At 36.7% G+C, this 26494-nt stretch overlaps 1 protein-coding gene across 3 annotated transcripts; it reads left to right on the top strand.

Annotated features, from left to right (window-relative positions):
• Positions 1–360: 360 nt before the first annotated feature.
• Positions 361–26404, top strand: arhgef7b (Rho guanine nucleotide exchange factor (GEF) 7b). 3 transcript variants are annotated; one of them, XM_058779701.1, is made up of 22 exons: positions 361–1070; positions 2633–2713; positions 7909–7993; positions 11271–11404; positions 11643–11844; positions 14521–14609; positions 17526–17620; positions 17696–17791; positions 18009–18131; positions 18262–18400; positions 18961–19020; positions 19180–19326; positions 19623–19709; positions 20360–20438; positions 20539–20672; positions 20912–21133; positions 21264–21357; positions 21541–21630; positions 22730–22900; positions 23415–23514; positions 23794–23848; positions 25204–26404. In XM_058779701.1, the coding sequence occupies exons 1-22, from the start codon at positions 906–908 to the stop codon at positions 25324–25326; spliced, it is 2571 nt and encodes an 856-aa protein (XP_058635684.1). In that variant the 5' UTR covers positions 361–905; the 3' UTR covers positions 25327–26404. The 3 variants fall into 3 exon arrangements, with proteins under 3 accessions (XP_058635684.1, XP_058635688.1, XP_058635697.1); XM_058779705.1 differs by lacking the exon at positions 22730–22900 and having other exon boundaries at positions 363–1070; XM_058779714.1 differs by lacking the exons at positions 361–1070; positions 2633–2713; positions 7909–7993 and having other exon boundaries at positions 11366–11504.
• Positions 26405–26494: the final 90 nt, after the last annotated feature.

Genomic DNA, 26494 nt, shown 5'->3' with positions numbered 1-26494 from the left:
TTTATGCTGGTTTTAATCATTAAAAATTGTATTGACAGAATGGTTTTCAGTACTTCATTGCAGCACATAGAATGTATATTAGTAGTATATTGATTCATTTATTTATTGCTATATTACATTAGAATTTCAGAGAAAATGTGATTTATGAAAATCCTAAAGGTTCTTAAATGTGTTTTTTTTTTATGTGAAATACAATGAATTCTAGTCAGTGACCAAACGTTGTGGGAAAAAAGTGTATTTATGCATTTCATTGATCTGTGGGGTTTTAGGAGCGGCAGGGGGCGCTAGGGGGGTACATTTGGATTTCAATGGAATAGTATTTAGCATCAGCGCCTTTTTTTCTTTGAATAAATTGAGACTCATTGCTCGCGCTCATAACAAAGTGTAGGCTTTCATGGATGCGTCTAGTCTGTAGATCATGCAAGTTGACTTTTTCCTCAAGATTTTCCTCAAATAGTTTGTTTTTCTCTAGCTGTGGACGTGTGATGTTAAATATATTAGATTCACTAATAACATACGACCTAATATTGTCTTTCGTATCCAGTCTAGGGCTGCTAAACGCCTAACATGGCAATGCGTTTGTTTCTTTAGTCTTTAAAGTATTCAGTGACCCGAGCGGCGTGAATTGGGTGTCATGTGAAGGGAAACAATTGCAGGCTGTTGATTTTGGTTGAACACTAGCTGACATCCTGCCAGATGAAAGAAGAGGAGAGAGAAACCGGACCTGCCAGATAACCCTAAACAAATCGTCATCCCTAACATCCAGGGAAAAGGAGGGACCAGAGCCCTCGCTCCGAACATCCTGCCGCCGCCGCCGCTGTGCACCGCTCAGGATATCTGTCATTTCACAAAGCCTGCATGCTCGTTTGCTTATGGATTATTGAGCTTTAGACGCATATGAGGCCATGAATTCGGCTGAACAGACCATCACATGGTTAATAACGCTGGGTGTCCTGGAATCACCCAAAAAGACGCTATCGGACCCTGAAGGCTTTTTACAGGCATCTCTCAGAGATGGAGTGGTTTTGTGTAAATTGCTGGAGCGGCTGCGACCCGGTTCGGTTCACACGGTAAGCTGTTGGTCAATAAGCTCGAGCAGTTCTATAACAGAGTACATAAATGACACAAAAGCACTGGTGTTTTTGTGAATCGGGGACACAGGACCTTTGTATTCGTCTCCGCGCGCGCCTTCTGTGTTCGCTGAGCGCGCTAACCAGTGTGTACATGATTAACATACTGTTTTTCTTTACCTTTTGGTTTTTAGCTTAATTTCATTTAACTGTGAGTGAAAGGAAATTATGTAGAGGAAATCTCGTATAATCTGCGGTGACGGGGCAAGAGTGTTTTTTTTTAATAATAATCGTAATGAAAAGTGATCAGAATGTGGGACCGTACATAAATATATAAACGGAAATTAACCGTGGAAAATTAATTCGTCTGTATGAGTCGACCGCCATTGACTGTAGAGAAAGAGAGGAAACGACGATGTCCGGTTTGTGAACGGAGTGTTTTAGGGTTGGATCTTTTTAGTGAATCAGTGGAGCACCTGTCTGAATGATTCATTCGCGAATCGGACTCTTTGAACCGAACCGCAATAATGAGCCAAAAACTGGTGAATGAATAAATAACAAATTCTTCTTAAATTCCGTTTTTATGAGCCGAATCGTGGCTGCACTGATTGAATCGGGACACTTTAAATTACAGTGAATAATCAAACTAAATATTCCTCATCATGGGACGGATGGTCCGTTGTTGTTGTTGTTGTTTTTTAACCGGTTCATTGGAACGAACAGAACTGTTCGAAATAACCGATTCGCGGAAATGAATTGAACCTCTCATCACTGGAAATATTTCTACTAGCGGTGTTACATTACTTTTTATAATTAAAAAGTACTATTTTATAATTATAACTAAAAAGTACCATTTTAATTATAAATAGAAATCTGCTAATAGAGCAGAGTAATTGAATTTGAGCACATTTCAACACAACATTGAATTGTTTATTTATTTAGTCTTTGCAGGTAGGGTGTTTATTTGTAAATGTATAGAGTTAAGTATTATTTTTGTTAATTTTTTTATATCCACATACGCTTTGATATAAACGACAAGGTGGATGTATTTAATTAATAATTCATAAACATTTTATCAACCACAGTCTCGACAGACAGCGTAGTAGAATGTATTCTAATATATAGATCAGTGATTCTAATTTATTATAGGCAATACAATATGGTCCGAAATCATCGATGCTGATTTGTTTTCATAAAAATGTCTGATGCTAAACAGACTGTGAAAAGCGGAATGCTGCGATCAATGCACAGTGTCATTGACAGGCTCTACTGTATAAACAACATTTCGTGAAGATGTTAGACTTTGCTCGGACAGCTCAGGTAGTGTTTGCCTGTGCCAGCATGCCCCTCTCTCTGAACCCAACCGCAAGCTATTAGCTCACGTCATTTCCGCTATTCCTCCGCCAACTTCCCTATGAAGAATAAGTGGCTTTTTGCAGGAACGGGGCGATGAGCCGTAACATAAACAAATGGCATATTCGCATAAGTTTTTGTTTATTCTTTGACCAACGTGCTCAAAAATACGGCTCGGAAGAGGATTTATCTGTTCGCTTTATTTTCAGATCCACCAGGACCCGAGGAAAGACGAGTGTCTGAGTAATATCAGAGAGTTTGTGAAAGGCTGTGCATTATATCACATCGAGGTGAGTGCTGCATGATCTTTGAGCGCCTGTTTTAGTCGTTCATTTCATTTGCATGCTCGTTCATATTTCTGATCACTGATTCAGTGGCTTGTTTGTGTGGTTTGAAGGCAAACCAGGTCGCCAGACTGAGTCTCAGCTGGAGTTGGGAACAGACTAATCCTGTGTGTTTTGGTTTTTTGAGTTATTATTATTATTACATTGGAAACAATGGCATTGAGTGTTATTGCTGCATCTTGACTTGTTCTACCATGACAATTTCTTAAATGATTAATGCAACATTGCTTTATTGTTCTTTCTGCAATGTCTCATTTGTAGATGTCCAGGTAGCTTGCTGTATATTTTATGTTTACAGACAGGGAAAAGGCAAGCTGTGGAAAACAGATTTTAATATAAAAACTTTTAAAGGCACGATATCACCATCAATAATCAATTTATAAGAGCCTTGATGACTGTATTATGCAATCAATCACTAAGGATGAGAATTAAGTGAAACGTGACTGTACAAAATTACACACAAATGTGACGTAAATGCCAAGAGCAAGTATTTCAGGAAAAGAATATACACGTAGGCTATATATTTTAGTTTATTCAGAATATTATTCCAATGTATTCCAATAAGCGTCTTTTCTAGAATAAAGCAGAATGTGGGCCTTAAACTGAAAATGATGTGTGTGTAAGTCATGCATTTTATTTTTATACTGCTTTTTCACAATACACATTGTTTCAAAGCAGCTTCACAGAAAATCATGATGCTTATAATATCTTAACGCCTTGTAATCACATTTACCAAATTAGCTGGTTGCTGGTTGATAATATAGGTTACATTTTGCAACAATACAAGCAATCAAGCTGTTGAGATTTGCTATGTAGTATACAGTGGTTTACCTGAGAATACTGAATGTACGTGCCACATGGATAACGTTGGGTTTACTTGTATATTAAACTTCGGTCCCACTTTATATTAGGTGGCCTTAACTACTATGTACTTGCATCAAAAAATAAGTACAATGTACTTATTGTGTTCATATTGTATTGCAAAACACTTTTGCTGCTATTGAGGTGGTATACGGGTAAGGTTAGGGACAGGTTTGGTGGTATGGGTAGGTTTAAGGGTGGGTTAAGGTGTAAGGGATGGGTCAACAGTGTAATTATAAATGTAATTACAGAAATTAATTACGTATGTAACTACATATAGGTATTTTTAAAAATATAAGTACAATGTAAAAACATGTATGTACACAATAAGTGCATTGTACCAAAGGATTAATTTAAATGTAAGTACATAGAAGTTAAGGCCACCTAATATAAAGTGGGACCCCGTATCCCACCTCAATAGCAGCAAAAGTGTTTTGCAATACAATATGAACACAATAAGTGCATTGTACTTATTTTTTGATGCATGTACATAGTAGTTAAGGCCACCTAATATAAAGTGTGACCCAAACTTCTAAATGGAGCTGCTGTGCCATAAAATATATAGTTTACATGGCAAGGGAACCATGATCTTGGTGAAGTTATTTGTAAACGGCGACTACTGAATTACAATCATGAATGTCCGATATTTAGTGTAGCGTTTCATAATAAACACTTTCACTTCAGTAATTTATAGGGTGTAGCCAGTTGTTAACAGGCGTTGCACCTGACAATTCTCAACGCCAGGTAAAATTCATTCAGAGTCGTCCAGACTTGTTTATCAAGAAAATTTCTTTTCTGAAAACGGCAGTGCATTGTAACAGTTTCTTTACACTGTTGATATGCTATTAACAGTTCATATGTTTGTAAACATGGTGTTCTGGCAGCTCCGTCTCCACGCAAGTCCAATAGGTGTTGGTGTGAGATTGAATCAGATCCCTCACCCACACAGTGTTTTTATTGGCGTTAGAGCCAGTGTTATTGTTAAACCTACTTTTATGGCTAAATTTTGTGTTCAGATCCAGCTCTGCCCATTTTTCCTGCAGATATCAACAATATGTCTGTACAGGCAATTGCATGTTGATTCTTGGAAAAAGCATGCAATAGACTGCACAGTATGCAGCCATAAATTATTCACGTTATAGTGCAATGAATTGTCACATGACCTTTGATTTACTGCAATCTCTAAAGTCTAGCGCTGGCTGTGTAATGAACTGCATTCAGATCTAATGTGATACCAGCATGTTATTTTGAAAGGGACGCTTTTCTCAACAACTGCTGTTCTGTCAGTAAAAGCTGTTTTTAATTTTTGAATGTCACATTTTTTGTCACTTTTGCGTGTTTTTGGGAAATCTGAGAGTGATTTTTCTTCACAAACAGTTCTGTGCTTTTTAACGTTTGGCAGGATGATGGTGTAACTGAGATCTCTCTGCCCACAGGGGTGCTGTGTGCGTATGTTGCTCTGTGAGGCATTTGTTGCTCTATATGAGTTCTGTTGTGTAGGACGGTTACGGTTCTGTGTGTGTGTGTGTGTGTTTGTGAGTTTCAGGAGTGCCAGTGTCTTCGGTTCTTCTGGCCAGCTGTGAGAGGTTCAGACAAGCCCTCTATTGTGGTGAATGGAGTTGTGTGTTTGAATGGGCAGAGCTGCCAGCTCATTAATGGTGCTGTGGTTTGGCACAGGCCAGAATGAAGAGAGGCACTCCACACTAAAACTGCTTTTTCAAATGGCATGTTCGGATGACTGGTTTAAAGAGAGAGAGCAGGAGGGAATTTAATTCCACTACAGTGATGGCAGATGATGTAATGTAGACTTAGATGTGTGTGATGATTGTTGGTGGTGCTTGAGTGTTGAGGACTGGACTTTAGGCCTGTATCAAGTACTGAATATTAATGAAATGTCTTTGTGTCTCTTTTTTGAGAGGTACATTGGAGCAAATAAACACAGTGCTCTTAATTCACTGAAAGGAGAAAGTTGCTTTCATCAGTTCCTGATCAATTCAAAATCATTGTTGACGGTTTTTAGATTGCTACGTTTCCATGGGGCAAAAATGTCAAATTCTAGTCTTCAGTGTCACATGATTTTTCAGAAATCGTTATAATATGCTGATTTTGTGCTCAAGAAGCTTTTTTTATGATTGTGAAAAACAGTTGTGGTTTTTTGGGGGAACACTGATACATTTTCAGGATTATTTATTTATTTAGGTGAATAGAACGTTCAAAAAGAACGGCATTTATCTGAAATAGAAATCTTTTGTAAGATTATAAATGCCTTTATGGATCAATTTAATGAGTCCTTGCTAAATAAAAGTATTTATTTTTAAAATGAAATATCTTACCAACCTTAAACTTTTTAACAGTAATGTAAGTGTATTTATTTATGAAAAATAAACACAATTTCTCTATAATGTATGTATGTATGTATGCATGAGAAATAATAGGTTACTTTTAAGACAACATGACATTCACAGCTTACTTCCCGAATACATGATAAAATCAAGTGTTTTGCTTGAAAATACTTCGTTTTGGCAGTAAAATGGCAAATAGCAAACACCATTCCAAAAATGACACATTTTTTAAATGTTAAAATAGCCTGCTTCCTAACTGTGCAGAGAAACAAGAAGTAAACCATTTATATGTTGATTTCCCCAAAATATATGGTTTCCTAAATTATAATCATCATGAATGCAAATGAGCTGATCCACCATGAGACATTTGGTGTGTAGACACAAATCCAGGACCACTTTACTCTATCTCATTGCCTGTATCGTTTGAAGAGTTCAAATTAAGCTGGTGTCAGATCAGGCCAGTTTGGGTTTACTTGGGATGAGCTTATGTGTCCAGATGGCCTAGAGAGCAGCAGGGAGTCTGAGAGCCAGAAACCCACACACACAAACACAACATTGCCCAAGCGTAGCAAAACTACTTTCTGATATTCCCTCAGTGAAGCAGACTCATTTTATAGAGAATCTGTGATCATCATAAATTTCTGTAGGTTTCTGTGACTAGAAATCTGGCCAAATTCACCCTAGTGCAAGAGTCTCTCTAATGTTGCTTATTCTGCAGAATATGTCCATATTTTTATGAATGGTTGTTACTGTTCTGCTGTTTTGCATATGGCCTCTGGATTTGCATATTTAGACTTGAGTTACAATCCATCCTCTGCCGAAATTGTCCATCCAGGTTTAATATATAGACCTTTCACCATGTTTAATGCTTGAGTCCGCATCCCTCATCATATTTTGATCCCTTGATGCATTTCATTTCAATGCATACATTTAAATATGTTGATTTGACACATTTCTTATTATTATTAATGTTGAAAACAGTTGTTACTTAATATTTTGGTGGAAATCATGATGCATTTTTAAATTTTTTTGAATAGAAAGTTTAAAAGAACAGCAGTTATTTTGTAATATTTTTAAGGGCCAGATTTACTAACAGCTTGTGACAGCGCAAAACATTTTTTGCCCTTAAAATAGTACTGTCAGGATTTACTGAAGATGCGCAATGAAGAATTAGCGCTGAAAAGGTGTGGACACAGTTATTTTTGCGCCTGACCTTATTGAATATGCATTTGTATATGTAGGGAGCTTCCCTTTCAGATGCAAAATTTATGGGAGGAGAGTATTAAAATGAATCACTCAATGTGATTTAGTAACGTTTGTACTCGTCAAATTACTGGTATTTGCGCCATTATTTAATGCCCAAAAAAGCATATCTTAAACTATTTTGCGCCTGTGTCGTAAGTAGATCACCCGAAACTGGTTAGCATCAGCTCTGCTTATTTAATTATATTATATTATATTATATTGCATTGGTCAATATTTAATTTGCTCAATGTCAGTAAGTCACCCACAGAAATTTCCACACCCATCGGCACTGTTTTGGAATTGCGCTCTCATGCTAATTTGCCCTGTTTAGTAAATCTGGCCCTGAAAATCTTTACTGTCACTTTTAATCAGTTTCATACATGATTAATTACAATAATAATTAATTACATGTACTTAAAAAAAACCTTTTTGACCCTAAACCTTTGAATGGTATGTTATGAATCAAGTCCATCTTGTATTGCAGATTGAAAAACAGTATTTATCCTTTTGGGACTTGTGAACCCACTGCACTTAAGGCATCAGGGTTTATGATTTATGATCTTGTGCATCAAACATGCTAATCTAAAATGCAATTTCTTTTTGTATAGGATTATCTGAGAGTAGCAGATCCAATTTTTTTTTCCTCACTTTATATTTGAGCTCATGCATGTCTCTGTTTTTGTCCCTCTGCAGGTATTTGAGGCCAATGACTTGCTTCAGGGCCAGAACTTCTCCAAGGTCTTGAATTGTTTGGTTGCACTCAACAAAGCAACTTCAGGTGAGATACATCTGAAACACCTGTATTATCAGTGCTGTCTGACAGGATCATAAAGAGGCATTTAGTTTATTACCAGCATGGTCTAGTTGTATTTGTCTTGAGTACAGTATTTACTCAGAAGTGAGCTAAACCTGACATAATTGACCCTTTGTAAAACCACACCCTCCTTAGTTACTGTTGCTACGTCCGCTCTCACACTACACATGCTCTCATGGAGTAAAAAATATATCGCGGAGTAAAGAGGAAACTGACAACATGCTGACAGACGAGACAGAGCAGGTTATTTTTGGTATGAAACATACATTTTTAAATTTTTTAAAGAAATTCAAACAATAAATACTGTTTTGTGGCTCTTTAAAGTGCCCCTATAACGGGTTATGAAAGGTTCATATTTTGGTTTTCTCAGGTCTGTGCGTGCAAAAATGGATGGGCAATATGCTAATGTTTCAGGTTGATGTCAACATGAAACGGCTTGGGATTCGTTTTAAAAACGACTCGTTTCAATGATTTAGAGTCAAATATTTCTTTTGAGAGAAAATAACTTTATACACGGTGCACTTTGAGATTTAAAACTGCAGGATGTTTTCATTCACTTAGAGCTGTAACACACTGCATGAAAGATCATTTTCCAAAATCCATAATAGGGCTGCTTTAATGTGTCGTGACAGATCGCTGTAGTGCCTCATTTCAAGCGGTACACATGAACCGATCGTCTTTTCATATTTACTTAAAGCACGAAATGAACATGAACACACATTAGAAGGTATTTATTTCAACCGCGGAAAGACATCAGTACACACCATTTTCAAGTTTAAGTCCACCAAAGTTAATCTACTCTCCTGTCTGATTTGTTTGTTGGACAAGATGGCGGATTTGGCGTTATGATTGCTCATTTAAGCTTTTGCGAAGGGTCAATTGCCTGAAGCCTCCTTTTGGGGGATGTCATCATTTGTAAAAACAGCACTGATATATAAAATAAATGCTTTTTTTTTTGTAAATATTTTTATTTTAAAAGTGATAGTTCACCCAAAAATGAAAATCTTGTCATCATTTGCTCACCCTCCACTTGTTCCAAACCTGTATGATTTTCTTTCTTCTGTTGACCACAAAAGAATGTTGGTAACTGAACAGTATTCCTCAATTGTGAGTCGTTTTGGATAAAAGCATCCACTAAATGAATAAATGTAAATGTTGCTGGTAGCCATTGACTTCTAAATATTTTTATACCATGTAAGTCAGTGGCTACCAGCAAATCTACCTATAGGGATGCGACACCAATCACAGCACTCATAAGGTCCATCAGTATTATCACCAGCTTCACGTTGCTCAATAGCTAATTACCCTCCTCCATCCCCAACTCCTCCTCTGTCAGTCAGGATTCAGCTTTCTGAGTCTCCTTTGAATCAGACTAATCTCTAAAATGTTACATTAAATTATTGAACTTTAATGATATCTGCAATACATTTTATGTTGGTTCTGTTCTGTTTACCCTGGGGGGTTATTGCTACTCTCCCTGCTCTCATCCATGCTAGGCTGCATGGATGCGCAGGGAGTTCTTGCCCAGAACAGAACCATACCGCCAATCCAAACTGTATGCTAATTGTCAGTAGGGCTGCAACAAACGATTTTGATAATCGATTAATCTAATGATTATTAAAATAGATTAATCGACTAATCGTCGGTTATTTCACTGATTAATCGGTAGACATTGACTGATTATTCAGCTTTTGCAATTAGTTAAAATGTTGAGTTATGCATATTTTAACAAATATATAACGGTAATCACTTCAGCTTTTGAAAGTCATTATGTAATTACAATTATTATACAATTAATTTATGCAAATATATATATTTGGCACACAAAATGGATGACCGGCAGAGAAACTCTCTCATTCACCATGTAATTAGCTATATGAAAAAGTAACTGAATGACACATCATTCTGCCTAACGTCTCCTTTTGTAAGTCATATGGATAAGAAACAAAATAAAGGTAAGCGATAAGACGTTTTATTCACAAAATAATCTCTCTTAAAATACCTTATAGGGTTATGATAATCAAAACAGTCCTTAGCTAGATCAAACTTAGATCTTTGCAAACCAAACTATCACTTTAATGATATATATATATATTTTTTTTTGTAATTTTTTTTTTTTTCATTAATAAAAATATTTTATCACTAGCTAGCTCCACACTGGAGAGCTGCATTATAACAGAAAATCAAGTTGTAATTCAAACTGAAATCGACACTGACTCTGGTTTTTCATGTTTAATACTGTAAAGCTGCTTGATTTAAGGCTATCTATTGCATAAAGTACTATATAAATACACGTGACGTGACTGGACTTTACTGCAGAGCTCGTGCAAACATCCACATCGCTGTAATCAGATGCGTTATTAACTGCTGCTTTCACACCGCTGTCAGTTTTTGTTGTGTTTATTTCGTTACTGAGAGGAAAGCGCACAGTATATATTTACATATTCATCCAAACACCGCTCAACAGCTTCAGGTTCATTCGGCAGCGTTTGCTCTGAAGCGCTGTTGTCTTCTCTTGAATTGCATCCAGGAGAGCTGAATTACAGCCTTGCGCTACAGAGCCACACTGCTGGTCAAACCGCATTACTGCAGGCTCTTACATTAGGCCATGTGAGATCAAACGTACGGTGGCTGAGAGAGCTCAACACGCTGCAAGTAGAAAAAACACCTGCAAATTAAGAAAACAACTTCGACAACACACGCGCTGCAAATACTCACAACACAACCAAATAAAGAAACATGCTGCGAATAAAATTCTTGTGAGCATTTGCAGTGCGTTTTTTTTAATTTGTTTGTGTTGTGAGCATTTGCAGCACCTGCTGTCAAACTGATGAAGATGTTTTCTTGATTTGCTGGTGCTTTTTCTATTTGCATGTGTTTTCTGAAGTTGCAGCGCGTTGAGATCACTCGGCCAACGTACAAACGACTACTCGACAACAAAAATATTTGTAGACAATTTTTTATTGTAGATAGTGTCGACTAATTGTTGCAGCCCTAATTGTCAGTCATCTTTGACAAACAACTGTTTGTTTCCCAACATTCTTCAAAATATCTTCTTTTGTGTTTATCAAGTTTTTCATTTTTGGATGACTTATCCATTTAAGATTAGGCTTAGGTTATAGTATCTATGTCTAGCTGTATATGAAGCCAATAGAATGAAATGTCCCAATTCAGATAGCTGAGTAAATGTGTGTACTTGGAGCAAATGTCTGATTTGTTGATGAGTGTTTTCTGGTTGTAGAGTCCGGTGGTGAGAGTAATTCTGTGTGTTCTCGTCACTCGTCTTCTCTGCGGATCAAGTCCTTTGACTCGATCAACTGTTCGTCCACTCAGAGGAGATCATCCAGACTCAAGTACAACCAGTACCGCAGTCTGGTGAGCATCACAATCACTCAACACCCTGATGTAGAATAAAATGGCTTCTTTTAAACCACTGGAAAACAGACTGAAGTGATTTTAAGAATAATTGTCAAAGGTACTATTCAGTTCTTTGTGTGTAAAACCTTTCTGAGTTCAAAAACTACTTGGCACACCTGTAATTTGAGTCCTCAGACAAATATGAAAGAGAAGCTGGAACAAATTCTCTCTGTGTTTTTTCTGTCTTTCTCTGTAGGACATGTCTGAAAACAGTGCCCCTCAGGTGCTGGTGAAATCGCGGTTTAACTTCCAGCAGACCAATGAGGATGAGCTGTCCTTCAATAAGGGAGATATCATCCAGGTGACACGGCAGGAAGAGGGCGGCTGGTGGGAGGGGTCTCTCAACGGCAAAACCGGCTGGTTTCCTAGCAACTATGTCAAAGAGATCAAAGGCTCTGGTTAGTATTTGCCACTTTAAACCTTGAAAAATGTAGCTGCAGAAGTTAAACCCTGACAGACTCTTGTAGGAAGAGAACCGATCTTGCAGGACCAGACAAGCAAAGTGAACTAAAGGGTTTGGTCTTACTCATGCTCCTCTCATAGACTGCCAAGAAAAGCAGAAGAGATGTTTTGTAGACCCCGTTTACCTGATGACTTTCTTCTGTGCCCTAGTGTTGCCATAATATTTTCATAAAAGACCTGCTGAGTATGTGTATAGATCAGAAAATTGCTGTGGCAGCTGCATGTTAGGCTGTCAACACTTTAGACCGCTTAAAATATTTTTTAAAAAAGCCTACGAGGCACTGTGGCACTATGAGAATGTCAAATCTGCCCGGGTCCATTAAAAAGGCGATTAAAAGAGGACTTACAGGCTTAATGAAAATGTGCCAAAAGAGAACTGAATGGCAGTTCTCTGGATTATATGACCATTACAGGCTTACAGGGGAAAAATGTGCACTTATTCAACCCAGCTTGAGTACAGGACCAGGTGCTGCAAACTAAGAATTAAAAGAGTAAATGCTAGGACACTTCATCTGAAGACACTGTTTGTAATGACAAAACCTTGTGTTCGTTTAGTTTTTTAAGAAAATCTGCTAATCTAGTACTTAATTTTAATTTTCCCTTTAAACATTTTCATGCCACCAAAAAAAAATAAATTAATAAAAAGGCTTTAAAAAAATGCTCACCAAGGCATTCATTTGACCGGTAACACTTTACAATAAGGTTCATTAGTTAACAACATTAGTTAACATGAACTAAGAATGAACAATGTTTCTACAACATTTTATTAATCTTAGTTAATGTTCATTTCAGCATTTACTAATGCATTATTAAAATCACAAGTTTTGTTTGTTAACATTAGTTAATGCACTGTGAACTAACATGAACAAACAATGAACAACTGTATTTATATTAACTAACATTAACAAAGATTAATAAAGAGTATAATAAATGTAGTGTTCATTGTTCGTTCATGTTAATTAATACATTAACTAATGTTAACAAATGACGCCTTATTGTAAAGTGTTACCATTTGACCCAAAATATAGTAAAAACAGTAATATTGGCAATATTATTACAATGTAAAATGAGTTGTTCTGTATTCTATTTGAATATATTTTAAGGTATAATTTATTCCTGTGATGCAAAGCTGAATTTTCAGCATCATTGTGATCCTTTCAAGTGATCCTAATGTGCTGATTTGGTGCTCAAGAAACATTTCTTATTATTATCAATGTTGAAAACAGTTGTGCTGCTTAGTATTTTTGTGTAAACCATAATACATTTTTTAGGATTCTTTGATAAATAGAAAGTATGAAGAACAGCATTTATTTGAAATTGAAATGTTTTTGTAACATTCTGCCTGTCAGTTTTGACCAGTTTAATGCATCCTTACTGAATAAAAGTATTAATTTTTATTTGTATTTTTTTTTTATCTTACTGAACCTAAACTTTTAAACGGTAGTGTATATTTGAAATAACCAGCTTTTCGTAGCCTTATCTCACTGTATGCACGTTGTAGTATAAACACAACCCCTGACCCTTGTTCTGCAGTCCAAACATAAATAGCATATACACCCCATGATGCCAAACAGATGCTTCCCTCTCATGTGTGGGGAAACGACCCTAATGTGTATTCGACCCAGCTTTGAATGGAAATCATTTAGGATGACATCAGAGCTTGAACATCCAGGGCTTAACAGGAAGGAAACACCATCCAACAACAAAGACAGGAAGTGCAGCAGCCAGAAGACAGCGCTCCCCCTTTCCTCTGAATATGGCTCCACACTCAAGTTTATCCCACTCTCTGAGCACTTAGCGATCCAGACTCTTTTATAGGATTTACTTGTGTTAAATGCATGCCCAACGTTACTTGTAGTAGACATTAATAGTATATTGATTTCATGCGTCATCTCTGCAGTTAGGAAGATGGGAAGAGTGTAGGGTTTGTGATGCATTGTTTTCTTTGAGCTCAGATTACACGATTAAAGGGATAGTTTATTTAAAAATGAAAACTCTCTCATTTACTTCAAACCTTGTGTGACTTACTTCAGTTGTGTGCAAAAGGAGAGGAAGAAAGAAAGTGATACACTTTTGGATTAACATGAGAGTGAATATGATGACACTTTTGGGTGAATTATTCCTTTTAAAACTAGATTATTTCAAATCTCTAATCCTAAATATGATGCTTAGCTCAGTAAGCACCGCTAATGATTGGTTTGGTTTGCGGTGTTGAACTCTGAGAGAACTTAGGGAAGGGAAGGAACAAAAGTGGAGAGTAATGGTTTTAATCAATGAACTGAATGTTTTCTTGTAGAAAAGCATGACGAGAAATGTTCCATTTTGATGATTCCAGGATGTTCACACATTACGTTGCTGATGTTAGTGTAAATGAACCGTAATGGATTGAGCTAAGTGAAATGTTCAAACCGTCTTCGTGCTGAAGAAGTAATATAATGTTTTCCTGTAAACACAGATCTCCCCCTCTAGGTATCTAAATCTAATATTGCTGTCCTGACTGCTCACTGCAGGAGAGATGTACTTCAATATGCAATAACAGAAACAAAATGTTTCCAGATGTTGGTCTAAGGTGACCTCCTTACCTTTTGTTCTGTTTTTGCTCTCTCCTGCAGACAAACCTGTGTCACCTAAGTCTGGAACGCTGAAGAGTCCACCCAAAGGCTTTGAGACCACTAACTACTGCAAGACGTACTATAATGTGGTAAGAGAGATGTGCTGGAGTGTTGCGTTAGTGGCATGTAACACCTCCCACATGGAGCGCGTTGATTATTTATGATGTGCGTGGGATGGAAGTGGTGCCTCTGGGGAGTTTGAATTGCACAGATATTTCCCTAACCAAACAAGCAAGCACACACCACCAACCCTGCCTATACTTGACAGATAAGACTAAGGTTTAAGATGTTAGGAGTGATTTTGATAGCAGCATTATGAATCATTTTAGAGGGTTATGAAACACTGCGATTTTTGTAATTTTCAACGTGTTATTTTAGACTTAACTATGAAGAGCACATTCAACTTGCGTGAATACAAAATGTAAATCTCATAAAGAGCAATAGGCCTATTACAAAGTCAATATATACGCTACCATTCAGAAGTGTAGGGCTGTAAGATATTTTAAAAGAAAAGAAATTAATACTTTTATTCAGCAAGGATGCACTAAATTAAGCAAAAGTGACCAGTAAAAACATTTGCAATATAATAAAAGTTTTTGTTGTTCATCATGACAAAAATGTATCATGGTTTCCACAAAACATTTCAAACATTTTTACTGTTTTTTTTTCTGTATTTTTGCAGTTAACTTTAAAATGCATTAAAAAAAATAAAAAATCTTATAGACTCCAAACTTTTAAACGATAATGTAGACGAGACGCATCCATGAACCAGTTCACACAGCTAAAGATAATGCAATGCCACTCGTTTTCTTTTTTGAGTAACATCGAGGTTAAAACGTGCATTGCAAGGATATTCAATTTGTGTAAGGGTTTTTATAACGCAGCGCTGTGTCCGGTTTTCTCAGACTTAGCCTTGGACTAATCCTTGTATTTACAGTCATAAGGTTTTAATCTGGGTTTAAAAGCCTCGCCAAACTAGATTTACTTAAGAGTTAATAATCCAAGTTTAAACACCCACCAGCAGATGCTGCTCCGGGTTTGGGTTTGATTTAATGTGTTTGTGTGGGTCAGGTTTTGCCTTCATTGTGTGGATCATATGTCCCCACAAGGATATTAAAATTGAAGTCACCTACATTGTGCTCGAGGAAAACGGCTTGGTAAACAAACAATCTTAATGAAAATGCAGAAAGGTCTGTGAAGGTTGGCTTTAGGGGCAGGAGATAGAAATCATTATATCATTAGCTCAGTATAAAAACAGTAGAAGTCAATAAAGTCCCCGCCATGATAGAAAAACAAACATTTGTATTTTTAGAGTTGTTGACAGGGAATGTGTGTGTCTGGGACTGTATTTGCATATTTTTATGTAAATGTGTTATGAATGTCTGTATTTGGTTATCTGTTCTCACTGGTGTGCGTGTGTTTGTCTCTCAGTCGTGCCATAATATAGGTCATCTTTTCCATCTCATTGACTCGGGGGACAGCTGTGCCTGGGGCCCTGCGCTGTCTGTGCGTCTGTGTTGGTTATGTGTCATGTTTGATGAGAATGTGCAGTAACTGACCCTATACTCCTCTGAAGACCGGCTGAAGATGAAGAGTGTGTGTGTGTGTGTTTTAGGGAGGACGCTAGTTTGAGGTCAGGCAGGGTTCAGTCTTTTACAGCAGCTTTAGGGGAGGAGACCCATTCAATTTAAGGACACAGTTTGAAATGGCTGTAACTGTCAGGCTGTCCAGACGTCCAGGGTTGTTGTTCATGTCAGGGGTGCTTGCATACATGTGTTTACAGACAAACTTTGTTCTTGGTCCTGGCTAATTCTGGAGGGGGAAAAAAGTTTGCATTTTCAAGTATAGACTGTTAAAATGAGACCTATCCTGTATCCATAAAAATGTATTTCTTGTATTTTTAGTTATTGATCTGTCTTCAAACCTTAAATATGTGGAAGCAGATCGCTTCAGAAAGCTCTGAAGAATTTTATAATTGCTTTATAATTCTGTAAATTGATGGGGGAATATTAGTATTGATTTATTTTGTTTTCTAAAATTAATATTTATGTAAAAAAAAAAATTACATTTATAAAAATAAATTTCTACAAATAAAATTAAAAAATTAATTGTATTTATTTAACCAACCGGAACAGCAGGATTAAAAAATACTTATTTTGAGCTTTGTAAATAATATTTCCAGTGGCCTCTGAACTCCATATTTGTGTTTGTATAAAATATAAATATATAAAAAAGTACATTTTCAACACTTAAATTTTAAAATTAAAATATTTATTTAATGGACTTGGCCGGCAGAAAAAAATCTTGAGCGTTAAATTTCTAAACTTCCAGCAGCCCCACACACCGCCATTTTTACAAGATCCAATAGATTAACCACATGACTGATATGCTTTTCCAGGTAATGGCTGCATTTCAAGGTTCATCTGCTGTCTGTTTGAGGACAGATTGAAGATTTATTGTTGCATTTTGAGGTTTTAGCTGCTAAGATGTATTCAGCTAGCCTTGTTCAACCAGGGACATCTTTAAATCTTAAGTTAGACTGAAATCCGAGTTTATCAGGACATGCAAGGACTGGCCCAGTTCTGTCATCTCTAGCACTTTTCCTGTATGCCTGCAGTGTTTTGTCCTCAAGGATAATGAACACATTAAAACAGACCCTAGATTCTAGTCACTTTGCGCTTGGAAAACTAACAGGTCAAAAGCACTGTGCTTCTCCTATTTGCATCATATTCTGTATTCTTTAACTGTCTGGTTGTTAAATGTTGAGTATGTGTGATAATAAGAGACTTTAGGCATTTCAGACTGTGTTCTATGTCATTTATGCTAACTATGATTCAATATAGATGCATGACATTTAAACAACACAGAGTCTGGTGTGTTCGGTTATATCATTACACCGTTGCAAACTAATACTAATAAAACGAATAATAATGTTTAAAATGGCAAATTATTCTTTTAAGTTGTCATACATGCATAACTGTTGTTCATTTTTGTCAAATGCACAGGTGGTTCAGAATATTGTACAAACCGAGACAGAGTACTGTAAAGAGCTGCAGACGCTCCTCTCATCGTATCTGAGAGCATTACAGCCCACTGACAGGTAAGAGCACAAGCCCAGAGTCTAGCATAACATAGAGATAATAGTAGTTCAGTACCCATCCCTCTCTCTTTCTAGGCTCAGCGTCTCAGATATCAGTCACATCATGGGAAATCTAGAGGAGATCAGCTCATTTCAGCAGACACTGGTGCATTCACTGGAGGAAAGCGTCAAGTAAGAGTCCCATCCTGTTTTTTTCATTCACTCACTCGCTCACAGTTTGACATCTAGTGGCAGCTGCCAATAATGCACTGTAGTTCTTATCTGGATTTACACTTTAGACGTTCAAGATGTGTGCGATTTGTTTTAGCTCTGTTCAACTGTAACATTTATTTATTTATTTATTTATTTTTAGTAAATTTCTAAATGAATTGGTGTGTGTTGTGTGCAGAGTTCCAGAGAGTCAGCAGAGAATAGGAGGCTTCTTCCTGTCCCTCGTTCCTCAGATGAGGAGTCTGTATGTGACCTACTGCTCCAACCATCCATCTGCGGTTGACATTCTCACACAACACAGGTGCGTAACAACACAATAAACACAGTGCATAGACAGTTGACATTGGGCAGATGCTTTTTCATTCATTCTTAACCATTAAGCTTCAGAAACACCGTCTATCAGCGTCTGTTTGTTTGTGTGTATGTTTCAGTGAGGAATTAGGAGAGTTTATGGAAAGTAAAGGTGCAAACAGCCCAGGGATCCTCACACTCACCACGGGCCTGAGCAAACCCTTCCTGAGACTGGAGAAATACCCCACACTACTGAAAGAGATGGAGCGCCACATGGAGGTACCCAACCGCTCTCTTTCTCAAAATATACACTACCATTCAAAAGCTTGGGGGTGGTTTTTCAGAATTTTTTATGATTTTGAAAGAAGTCTCTAATGCTCACCAAGGCTATTCTGTTTTAATACATTTTAAAATGTAAATTATTCATGTGATGACAAACTGCTCCAGTTTTCAGTGTCACATGATCCTTCAGAAATCATTCTAATATGGTGATTTGGTTTTCATTATTATTATCAATGTTCAAAACAGTTGTGCTGCTTAATAGTTTTGTTGCAACCATGATAATTTCAGGATTCTTTGGTGAATAGAAAGTTCAAAAAGTTCAGAACAGTAGAAATAGAAATGTTTTGTTATAATTGCATTATAAATGTCTTTACTGTCACTTTTAAGCAATTTAATGCCTCCTTTATGAATTAAATGATTAATTTCCTTTAAAAAAATCTTACTGGCATCAAATATTTAATGGTAGTGTAAGTATTCTGGTTGTGAATTGAAACAAAATCTCTCTCTATATCAGTGTGTGTTTATATAGTATACCATTCTTCCTTTGTTCTGCTCAGGCGCTTCATCCAGATTATCCAGACATTCAGAAGAGCATGACAGTATTTAAAAGTCTCTCAGTGAGTATTATAGGTCAACATCATTGATTTTCTTTGTTTTCACGTGACTGGTATATATGAACGATGTGTGAAATGATGATGAGCTGTTTGACTGAGTTACGTTATGTTTCAGAATGGGATGCTGGGCTTATTTGTGCGTGTTTGTTGTTGTGTCTTCAGGCGCAGTGTCAGGAAGTGAGGAAGAGGAAGGAACTTGAGCTGCAGATTCTGATGGAGTCTATTCGGGGCTGGGAAGGGGAGGGCATTAAGACCCTTGGCTCTGTCCTCTACATGTCTCAAGTCCTCATCCAGAACCACGGCGCTGAGGTGAACGTTACCAAATAGTCCAGTGGTTTACAGCACTTAACCAACCATCAGGGACTTCCAGTATTTAAAAATAAAAGCTAAATTTGCATTAATTTATAGTTAGAAATGTAAAATTTCAAGAATGTTCTCCATGGACCCCTGGTTAAAAAAAGAGCAATCTTTTGTTATTTTTATTATACATGTTGTGTCTTAGATTTTAATTTACTGGTTTTGAATTTAGTGTACTTTAAAATGATACATTTAAAAATGAAATCTTCTGAAATTGAAATGAAATCTGTAATATTCTGCTTCATCAGGAGAAGAATGAGCGATACCTTTTGCTGTTTCCTCATGTACTTCTCATGTTGTCTGCTAGTCCTCGAATGAGTGGTTTCATCTACCAGGTAAGTCTTCACTGTAGTATAAATACATTCTCCAGTCCCATCAGTGTTTCACTGCACTACTTTTTCTGTTTTTTTTTTTGTTTTTTTTTGTAGCAAAAATGACTTTGTTGATGTTTTTCCCAATATTGTAGTAATGTTTTTGGTTACATTATTTATGTTTGTGTGTTGCAGTGAAAACCCACCAACAATCATTATGTATATATGTAACTAGTATGTAGGTATTAAGCATATGATTACCTTCAGTTTGTAGGTTTTTTTTTTTTTTTTTTGTATAATTACTGAAGTCTAAACCACCCCCACACTCATGCACAAAGCAAAGGGTGACAATATAAATATTACCGAAAATGCACAATTGTGTTAAACGTAGATGCTGCTTGCACACTGTCACTGATTACATACTGTACATTTTACATGTTTTATATTATTATTATTATATTATATATTATTTCATGTTTTGAAAACTGAGCAGTAAAATCCTTAAAGGGGTGAATTTCATGCTCCATATTATTCTATTATTACTTCATATTACTCTATTATTACACTACTCTATTAGAATGACCACAGAATGGATCTCAGCTGTTTGTTTGGTTGTTCTTGTATTAATAACGCTCTAAAATGCTGACAGCTGATTGGTTGATTGTCGTACACAGGGGAAGCTGCCTCTGACTGGAATGACTTTAAATAAAATAGAGGACAGTGACGCCACAAAAAATGCTTTTGAAATATCTGGTGAGTCTCCCACCCAGTTGCCCTCATGTCAAATGTTATTACTGCTAGATATTGAGAATACATATGCTTGAGCAGTAATAATGTGTGTGTGTGTGTGCAGGAAATATGATCGAGCGGATCCAGGTGATCTGTAATAACCAGCAAGATCTTCAGGACTGGGTGGATCATCTACACCGGCAAACCAAACGCACTTCAACCAGCAGCTTGAAACCACAGAATGTTCCCTGCCATACGGTGAGAAACACATACACTACCATTCAAGTTTGGGGTCAGTACAATTTGAAAGAAAATCGTGCTGCTCAAAAATTCAGTAAAAACAGTAATATTATTAAATAAAAATAATTAAAATCAATTTAATGTGTCCTTGCTGCATAAAAGTATTAACATCTTTCAAAAAGAGTCTGTGATATATCTATATTAAAAATGACTGATATTCAGTGTCACTCACCGTCTCTCGTCTCCTTCCCGTTCAGCTGCCGTCTCACCCTCTCACCCCGTCCAGACACTCAGAGAGTCGAGGTGTGAGTGGATCTCCAGTCTACCACACTCTTCCTCACCTCTCTTCACTAGGAACCCCTCACAGCGGTATGATGTGGGGGCCCCTCGAACCCCCCAAAACCCAGAAGCCCTGGAGTCTCAGCTGTCTCCGACCTGCACCACCCCTAAAACCCTCAGCGGCATTGTGTTACAAAGAGGTATCATGTTACACTTCCACTGTATGTTGACACATTAATAGCATCTCTAGAAGAAGAATCACTGCATTAAATAAACTTATCTATGAGACTCAATTTGGTTATTTGTGTCTAATTTTCTTATGTCCTTCAGGATCTCAGTAAAAGTCCCAAAAGTATGAAGAAGCTTCTGCCCAAACGAAAACCTGAGAGGAAGCCATCTGATGAGGAATTTGCTGTGAGAAAAAGTATGACACTAATGATTTATTGAAGTTTATTAAAGTTCTGTTACTTTCTACATATGCATGTGATGTATTTGTTACAAACTCATCACATGTATTGCTCCTGTGTTTACTGTTTGTAATAAAACATGGTGACTTTATTATATTCTTACAATGTTTCCTTACCCCTGGCATCTTGTTTTCCATCAGGTACCGTAGCTCTGGAGGAGGATGCTCAGATCCTGAAAGTGATTGAAGCATACTGCACAAGCGCTAAAACACGGCAAACACTAAACTCAAGTATGTACTCTCTACACCTTTATGTATTTTCTTGTGATTTTCATTTGCTTTGCTATTTTCAAATCCCGCTTCAGTCCCAGACTCTGTGATGGGATTTATCCATGTAAATGAGTGAGGACAATATAACTGTGGATCCCACATAATACTGGCAGTTTTGACAGATTTTTTTCCCCCAAGGTCTTTCTAAAATACACTGCATGGTTTGAAAGCTTCGGGTCAGTATGATTTCTTTGAAAGAAAGTGCAAAGGCTTTTACATTGTCACAAATTAAAAAACAATTTATTTTCTATTAATCAGTGAATCCTGAAAAATGTATCACTGTTTCGACAAAACTATCAAGCAGCACAACTGTTTTCAACATTGATAATAATAGGCAATGTTTAATGAGCAGCAAATAAGCATTTTAGAATGATTTCTGAAGGATCGTGTGACACTGAAGACTGGAGTAAAAAGAAAAAATTCTATATGCTAAAAATTCAGCTTTGGAATAAATTACATTTTAAAATATATTCAAATAGAAGAGTTATTTTAAATTGTAATATTTTACAATATTACTGTTTTTACTGTATTTGATCAAATAAATGCAGCCTTTTTGAACGAAAGAGACTTCTTTCAAAAACATTAAAAATCTTACTGACCCTAAACTTTAAAAGAGTAGTGTTTGGAATATGAGGCCCATATTTTGAGTCCTACAAAACGCCTTCATCTGTCCTGAAGTCTCTGTCAAACATTTTTACATATGTCTGTGACGTACTGCAACATCTTTACTGCATTTTATTGGCATTAGCTATATAATATATATACGTTGACTAAACTCTTAACCACTGCGTTGATCACTCTTTTAATATTTTCTGCTCTTTTTAACATGAATATTTGTCTCTTTTCCTCTTCCTTCTTTCCTTCCATTCATTTCTCTTTCATCCATTTCTCTCTTGTGTTGTCCCACTATTTTTATTTTATTTTTTTCATTCTGTCATTTATACATATAATTTTTTGGGCATCTTGGGCTCTCCCTCACTTTACTCCTCTTGGTTTGGTCCATCCTCTTAACCCACCCGTCCTCTCCAATATGATTGGTTTGATCCCCATCCCTAATTAGCATGGCAGGGCACTGATTTGATGCATAATCATGTGCTGGCTGATGTTGACCAATCGTGTGTGGATGCTGTGGGTTGCCGTAGCAGCGGATTTCCCTCCTCTGATCAATCTGAAGACTCGGACTATGACAGTATATGGATAACTCACACTAACAGAATGGGTTCTATGTCCCGTAAGAGCTGCTGCTCGTATATACATTTTGTTTGCATTGAAAGTGGCAAGCATATAGTTTTTGAAGTTAACGTGTAAGGTCGTGAACATATTGAAGACATGGATGGACATGAACAAGCAAGAAAGATGTTTTCAGTGCTTTTGCTCCATGGCTTTCATAGGACAGACACAGTCACATTTAATAATACACCATCCTAAAATTTTGTTTCTGTACAATTCAGGATTATTATAGTTAACTAAAACTGAAATAAAAATAAAAAAAATATATATATATATATATATATATATATTGACAAAACATACTAAAAATGACAAAAATACACAACAAAATTATTAACATATTAACCAAAGTAAACATGAAAATAAAAAAAATAATTAAAAATATTAATAAAACCTATAATAGTATCTCAATTATACTGAAATAATACTGGTATGAATTACATAACCTTTAAGTGAGTTGTTCAACATGTTATTGTCCCATTTTTACTCCATTAACAATGTTACATTTTTTTCAGGATCAAGGAAGGAGTCAGGGCCACATATGCTTTTTCCTGAAGAGGAGAAAATCATTGTGGAAGAGACAAAGAGCAATGGCCAAACTGTAATCGAAGAAAGGTTAGATCTCAGATTTCTGCATCTGATTCACCTATTTATTTACTATTTATTATTAGGGCTGTCAGTTTATGCATTTATTTATCATGATTAATCTTATGATATTGCGAATTTAAAAAAAAATGTTTGAAGAGAGAGTTCATCTCCAGTTGCTGGTCCCCATTGACTTCCATAGTATGGAAAAAAGCACTATGCAAGTCAGCTTGGACCAGCTGAAGGTGAACTATCCCTTTAACATCTCAGTAGTTGTTCATGATGATTTCATCTGGATGTCCTTTACAGGAGTCTGGTGGATACAGTTTATGCCTTAAGGGATGAGGTTCAAGAACTTAAGCAGGTTAGTCCACATGCCCAGTGGCGGTTTTAGGCATGGGCGAACCGGGCAGCCGCCCGGGGCGGCATTTTTTCATGACACGTGGGGGGCGGCACAAGCACTTGAAAAAAAAAATAAATAAATAAATAAATCATCTGCGCCGCTAAGCCGTCTTCTATTCATATAAATGTGTGGGGATTTGCAAATTGGCGCCCCTGCTTGCTGAGAAGGTGCCGTGCACAGAAGCTGTGTGACTGTGCGTTCACACCAGACGCGACTTGCGCGAATAAATCGCGCTATTCGCGCGTAGTTGGACGCTTGAACATTTTGAGTTTACTCTCTTCATTCGCGCCTGAAATTTGCTTCACAACAGACGCGAATTCGTGTCAAGGAGGGGCTTCTGCCAGGCGGCTCCTCTCATTACACTACAGTATACTGGTCCAATCACAAATAACTATTTTTTACTATACTATTGTGAGTGTATTTGCAATAGGATACGATTAGAATGAATGTACAAATGTTTGCCATAAGTAGCCTATTCTAGTCTTAACATATTAATAATAATAATATTATTTTTATGTAACAAATAGGCTGTAAATTATGATTTAATATGTTGTGCACAAAGTAACACACCAAGCAAGATCCTTTTTATTCCTGTTTCTATAAAAGTACGAAGATGTATCATACAGCTCCGGGTATCCACATACAGCGACGATGATTTTGATCCACTTAGTGGGCTAAAGTCACACCTTTACTTTCTTCCGAATAACGCACATTTCATTCATAATATTAAAACACAGGCCTATAATTTGCATGTTTTTGTTTTTTCTGAATTGTGTGAAATGGCTAATACAAATAGGTAATACAAAACGATTATGTGGAGGTGAATTGGTTTAGTCTTGACTTCTGGTCGTGAGTGACAGTGTTGGGGAATGGGAAATCTGTTGATTGTCGAGTGCCAAATAAACGCAGCGATGGAGAGAAAAAGGTCAAAGCCTGATTGTGAAACATTCTGATTGTACATATTTTTGCTACTTTTATGTATATAGAGTATATTTATTTAAGTTCTGATAACTTATACTGTTTTGTGCAGAATTGTGTTTTTCAAATGTTCTGTTGAATGATTTGTGCAATTGAGAAATATAAGCTTGTCTTACACTTATATTGTTATAGTAAAACATGGCTGTTTGTGCAAAAATTTTTATTTTTATTTTTTTCTTGGATGGGTGGGGGGCGCTCAGAGGGGGTCTCGCCCGGAGAGTAATTCAATGTAGAACCGCCACTGCACATGCCACATTGTTTATACTTAATATGTTGCTGTATTGTTTAAATTAAAAATCTGGTGCCGTGACCCGGATTCTCTGATTTTGCATCACCAGGACAACAAGAGAATGAAGCGCACTCTTGAGGAAGAACAAAAGGCACGGAAAGAGCTGGAGAAGATTGTCAGGAAAGTGTTAAAGAGTATGAACGACCCATCCTGGGATGAGACGAATTTGTGAGCCCATCTGTACATTTATGAAAACTGCATCTGATAATTGTGTGTTGAGTGTAGTATCAGTCTTAACTCCTGACCAAAAATACTTGTAAATATTGTGACAAAACTGGACTTGATCCCTGCAGTCACAGTATTACGCCTTTTAATCCTGATCCTTTTTAAGCCTTTTTTGTTTGCCAGTGCCAAGTATCTAGTTCATTTTCAGATATGATAAAGAAATGTATTGAACCTGGACATCATCTATCAGAAACGTCTCTACAGGATCAGGTGTGGTCTGGCAAAGCTGCCAAAATAAATTGCAGTTTGACCATTTAGCTCACCGTCACAGATGTCATTGGTTCCTAGTCTAAAACTGGGAGTCTCAGGGATGATAGACACACTGTACCTACAAATGTTGCCAGGCCTGCATCACTGCCTGCGTCCTTTGACATTTTCAATCATTAGCCAATATGTTCAATAAGTGATGACATTCAACAGGATTTTTCCAATGGAAAACCTTGCAATACAATACTAGAGACATTTCTGTGGGAACTAGTCTTTTTTTAGAGATTTTTTTTGGGGGTGTCATTTCAAAGTTGTTTTTACAATAACCTCAGTTTTAATTTCGTCCGGTTGCTCTTTTGCACCTTGCAGCTTGTATCTTTTTTTTTACTTTTATTATGATCCTCTACACTAATTGTGCATTCACAGACCTTTTTTGTTATGTACAGAAATAATCCTTTATTGTATTTAATGCTCAGAAATGTGCCTTTTTGGAAAAAAAGGAGATTTCCAGAATTTTGTCAGCATTTCTAGCTCTGTCAGCATTTCAAAGATCCTTTTTAAGAAAAATGTATGCAAGAGTGATTTTAAATTAACACTGAATCTGTGGTTAGAAACTGACAGATTAAGAGTCTTCTATGTTGTCTGTCTAATTTATGTATTTAAATGAAATATTGTCTATTGCTAAATGACTGTGTATTGTGAAATTTCCAGATAACCTCATCTACTTTCTCTTCCCAAAGCGCACTCTGTCTTACGCTCTCTTTCTTGCTGATTGAATTGAATAAATAAAAATTCTTACTGTGACTCTTCGAATGGGATTTGTGTTTGTCTCATTCCTCTCTTGCATCGTTAAATTCATTCTTCTGTTGCCAGATCTGTCCTTGTATGATGACAATATCAACAATACT

Source organism: Onychostoma macrolepis, chromosome 01 (assembly GCF_012432095.1).
Source record: "Onychostoma macrolepis isolate SWU-2019 chromosome 01, ASM1243209v1, whole genome shotgun sequence".
NCBI lineage: Eukaryota > Metazoa > Chordata > Actinopteri > Cypriniformes > Cyprinidae > Onychostoma > Onychostoma macrolepis.
The sequence above is the reverse complement of the archived record's forward strand: the minus strand, read 5'-3'. Positions and strand labels throughout refer to the sequence as shown.

Bases quoted from the DNA above. Each gene is read 5' to 3' on its own strand.
- arhgef7b (XM_058779701.1), top strand. From the start codon at position 906: ATGAATTCGGCTGAACAGACCATCACATGGTTAATAACGCTGGGTGTC. The intron at 19,021-19,179 runs GTGAGTATTATA...TTGTGTCTTCAG, and splicing joins CAGTATTTAAAAGTCTCTCA to GCGCAGTGTCAGGAAGTGAG. The intron at 20,439-20,538 runs GTGAGTCTCCCA...GTGTGTGTGCAG, and splicing joins AAATGCTTTTGAAATATCTG to GAAATATGATCGAGCGGATC.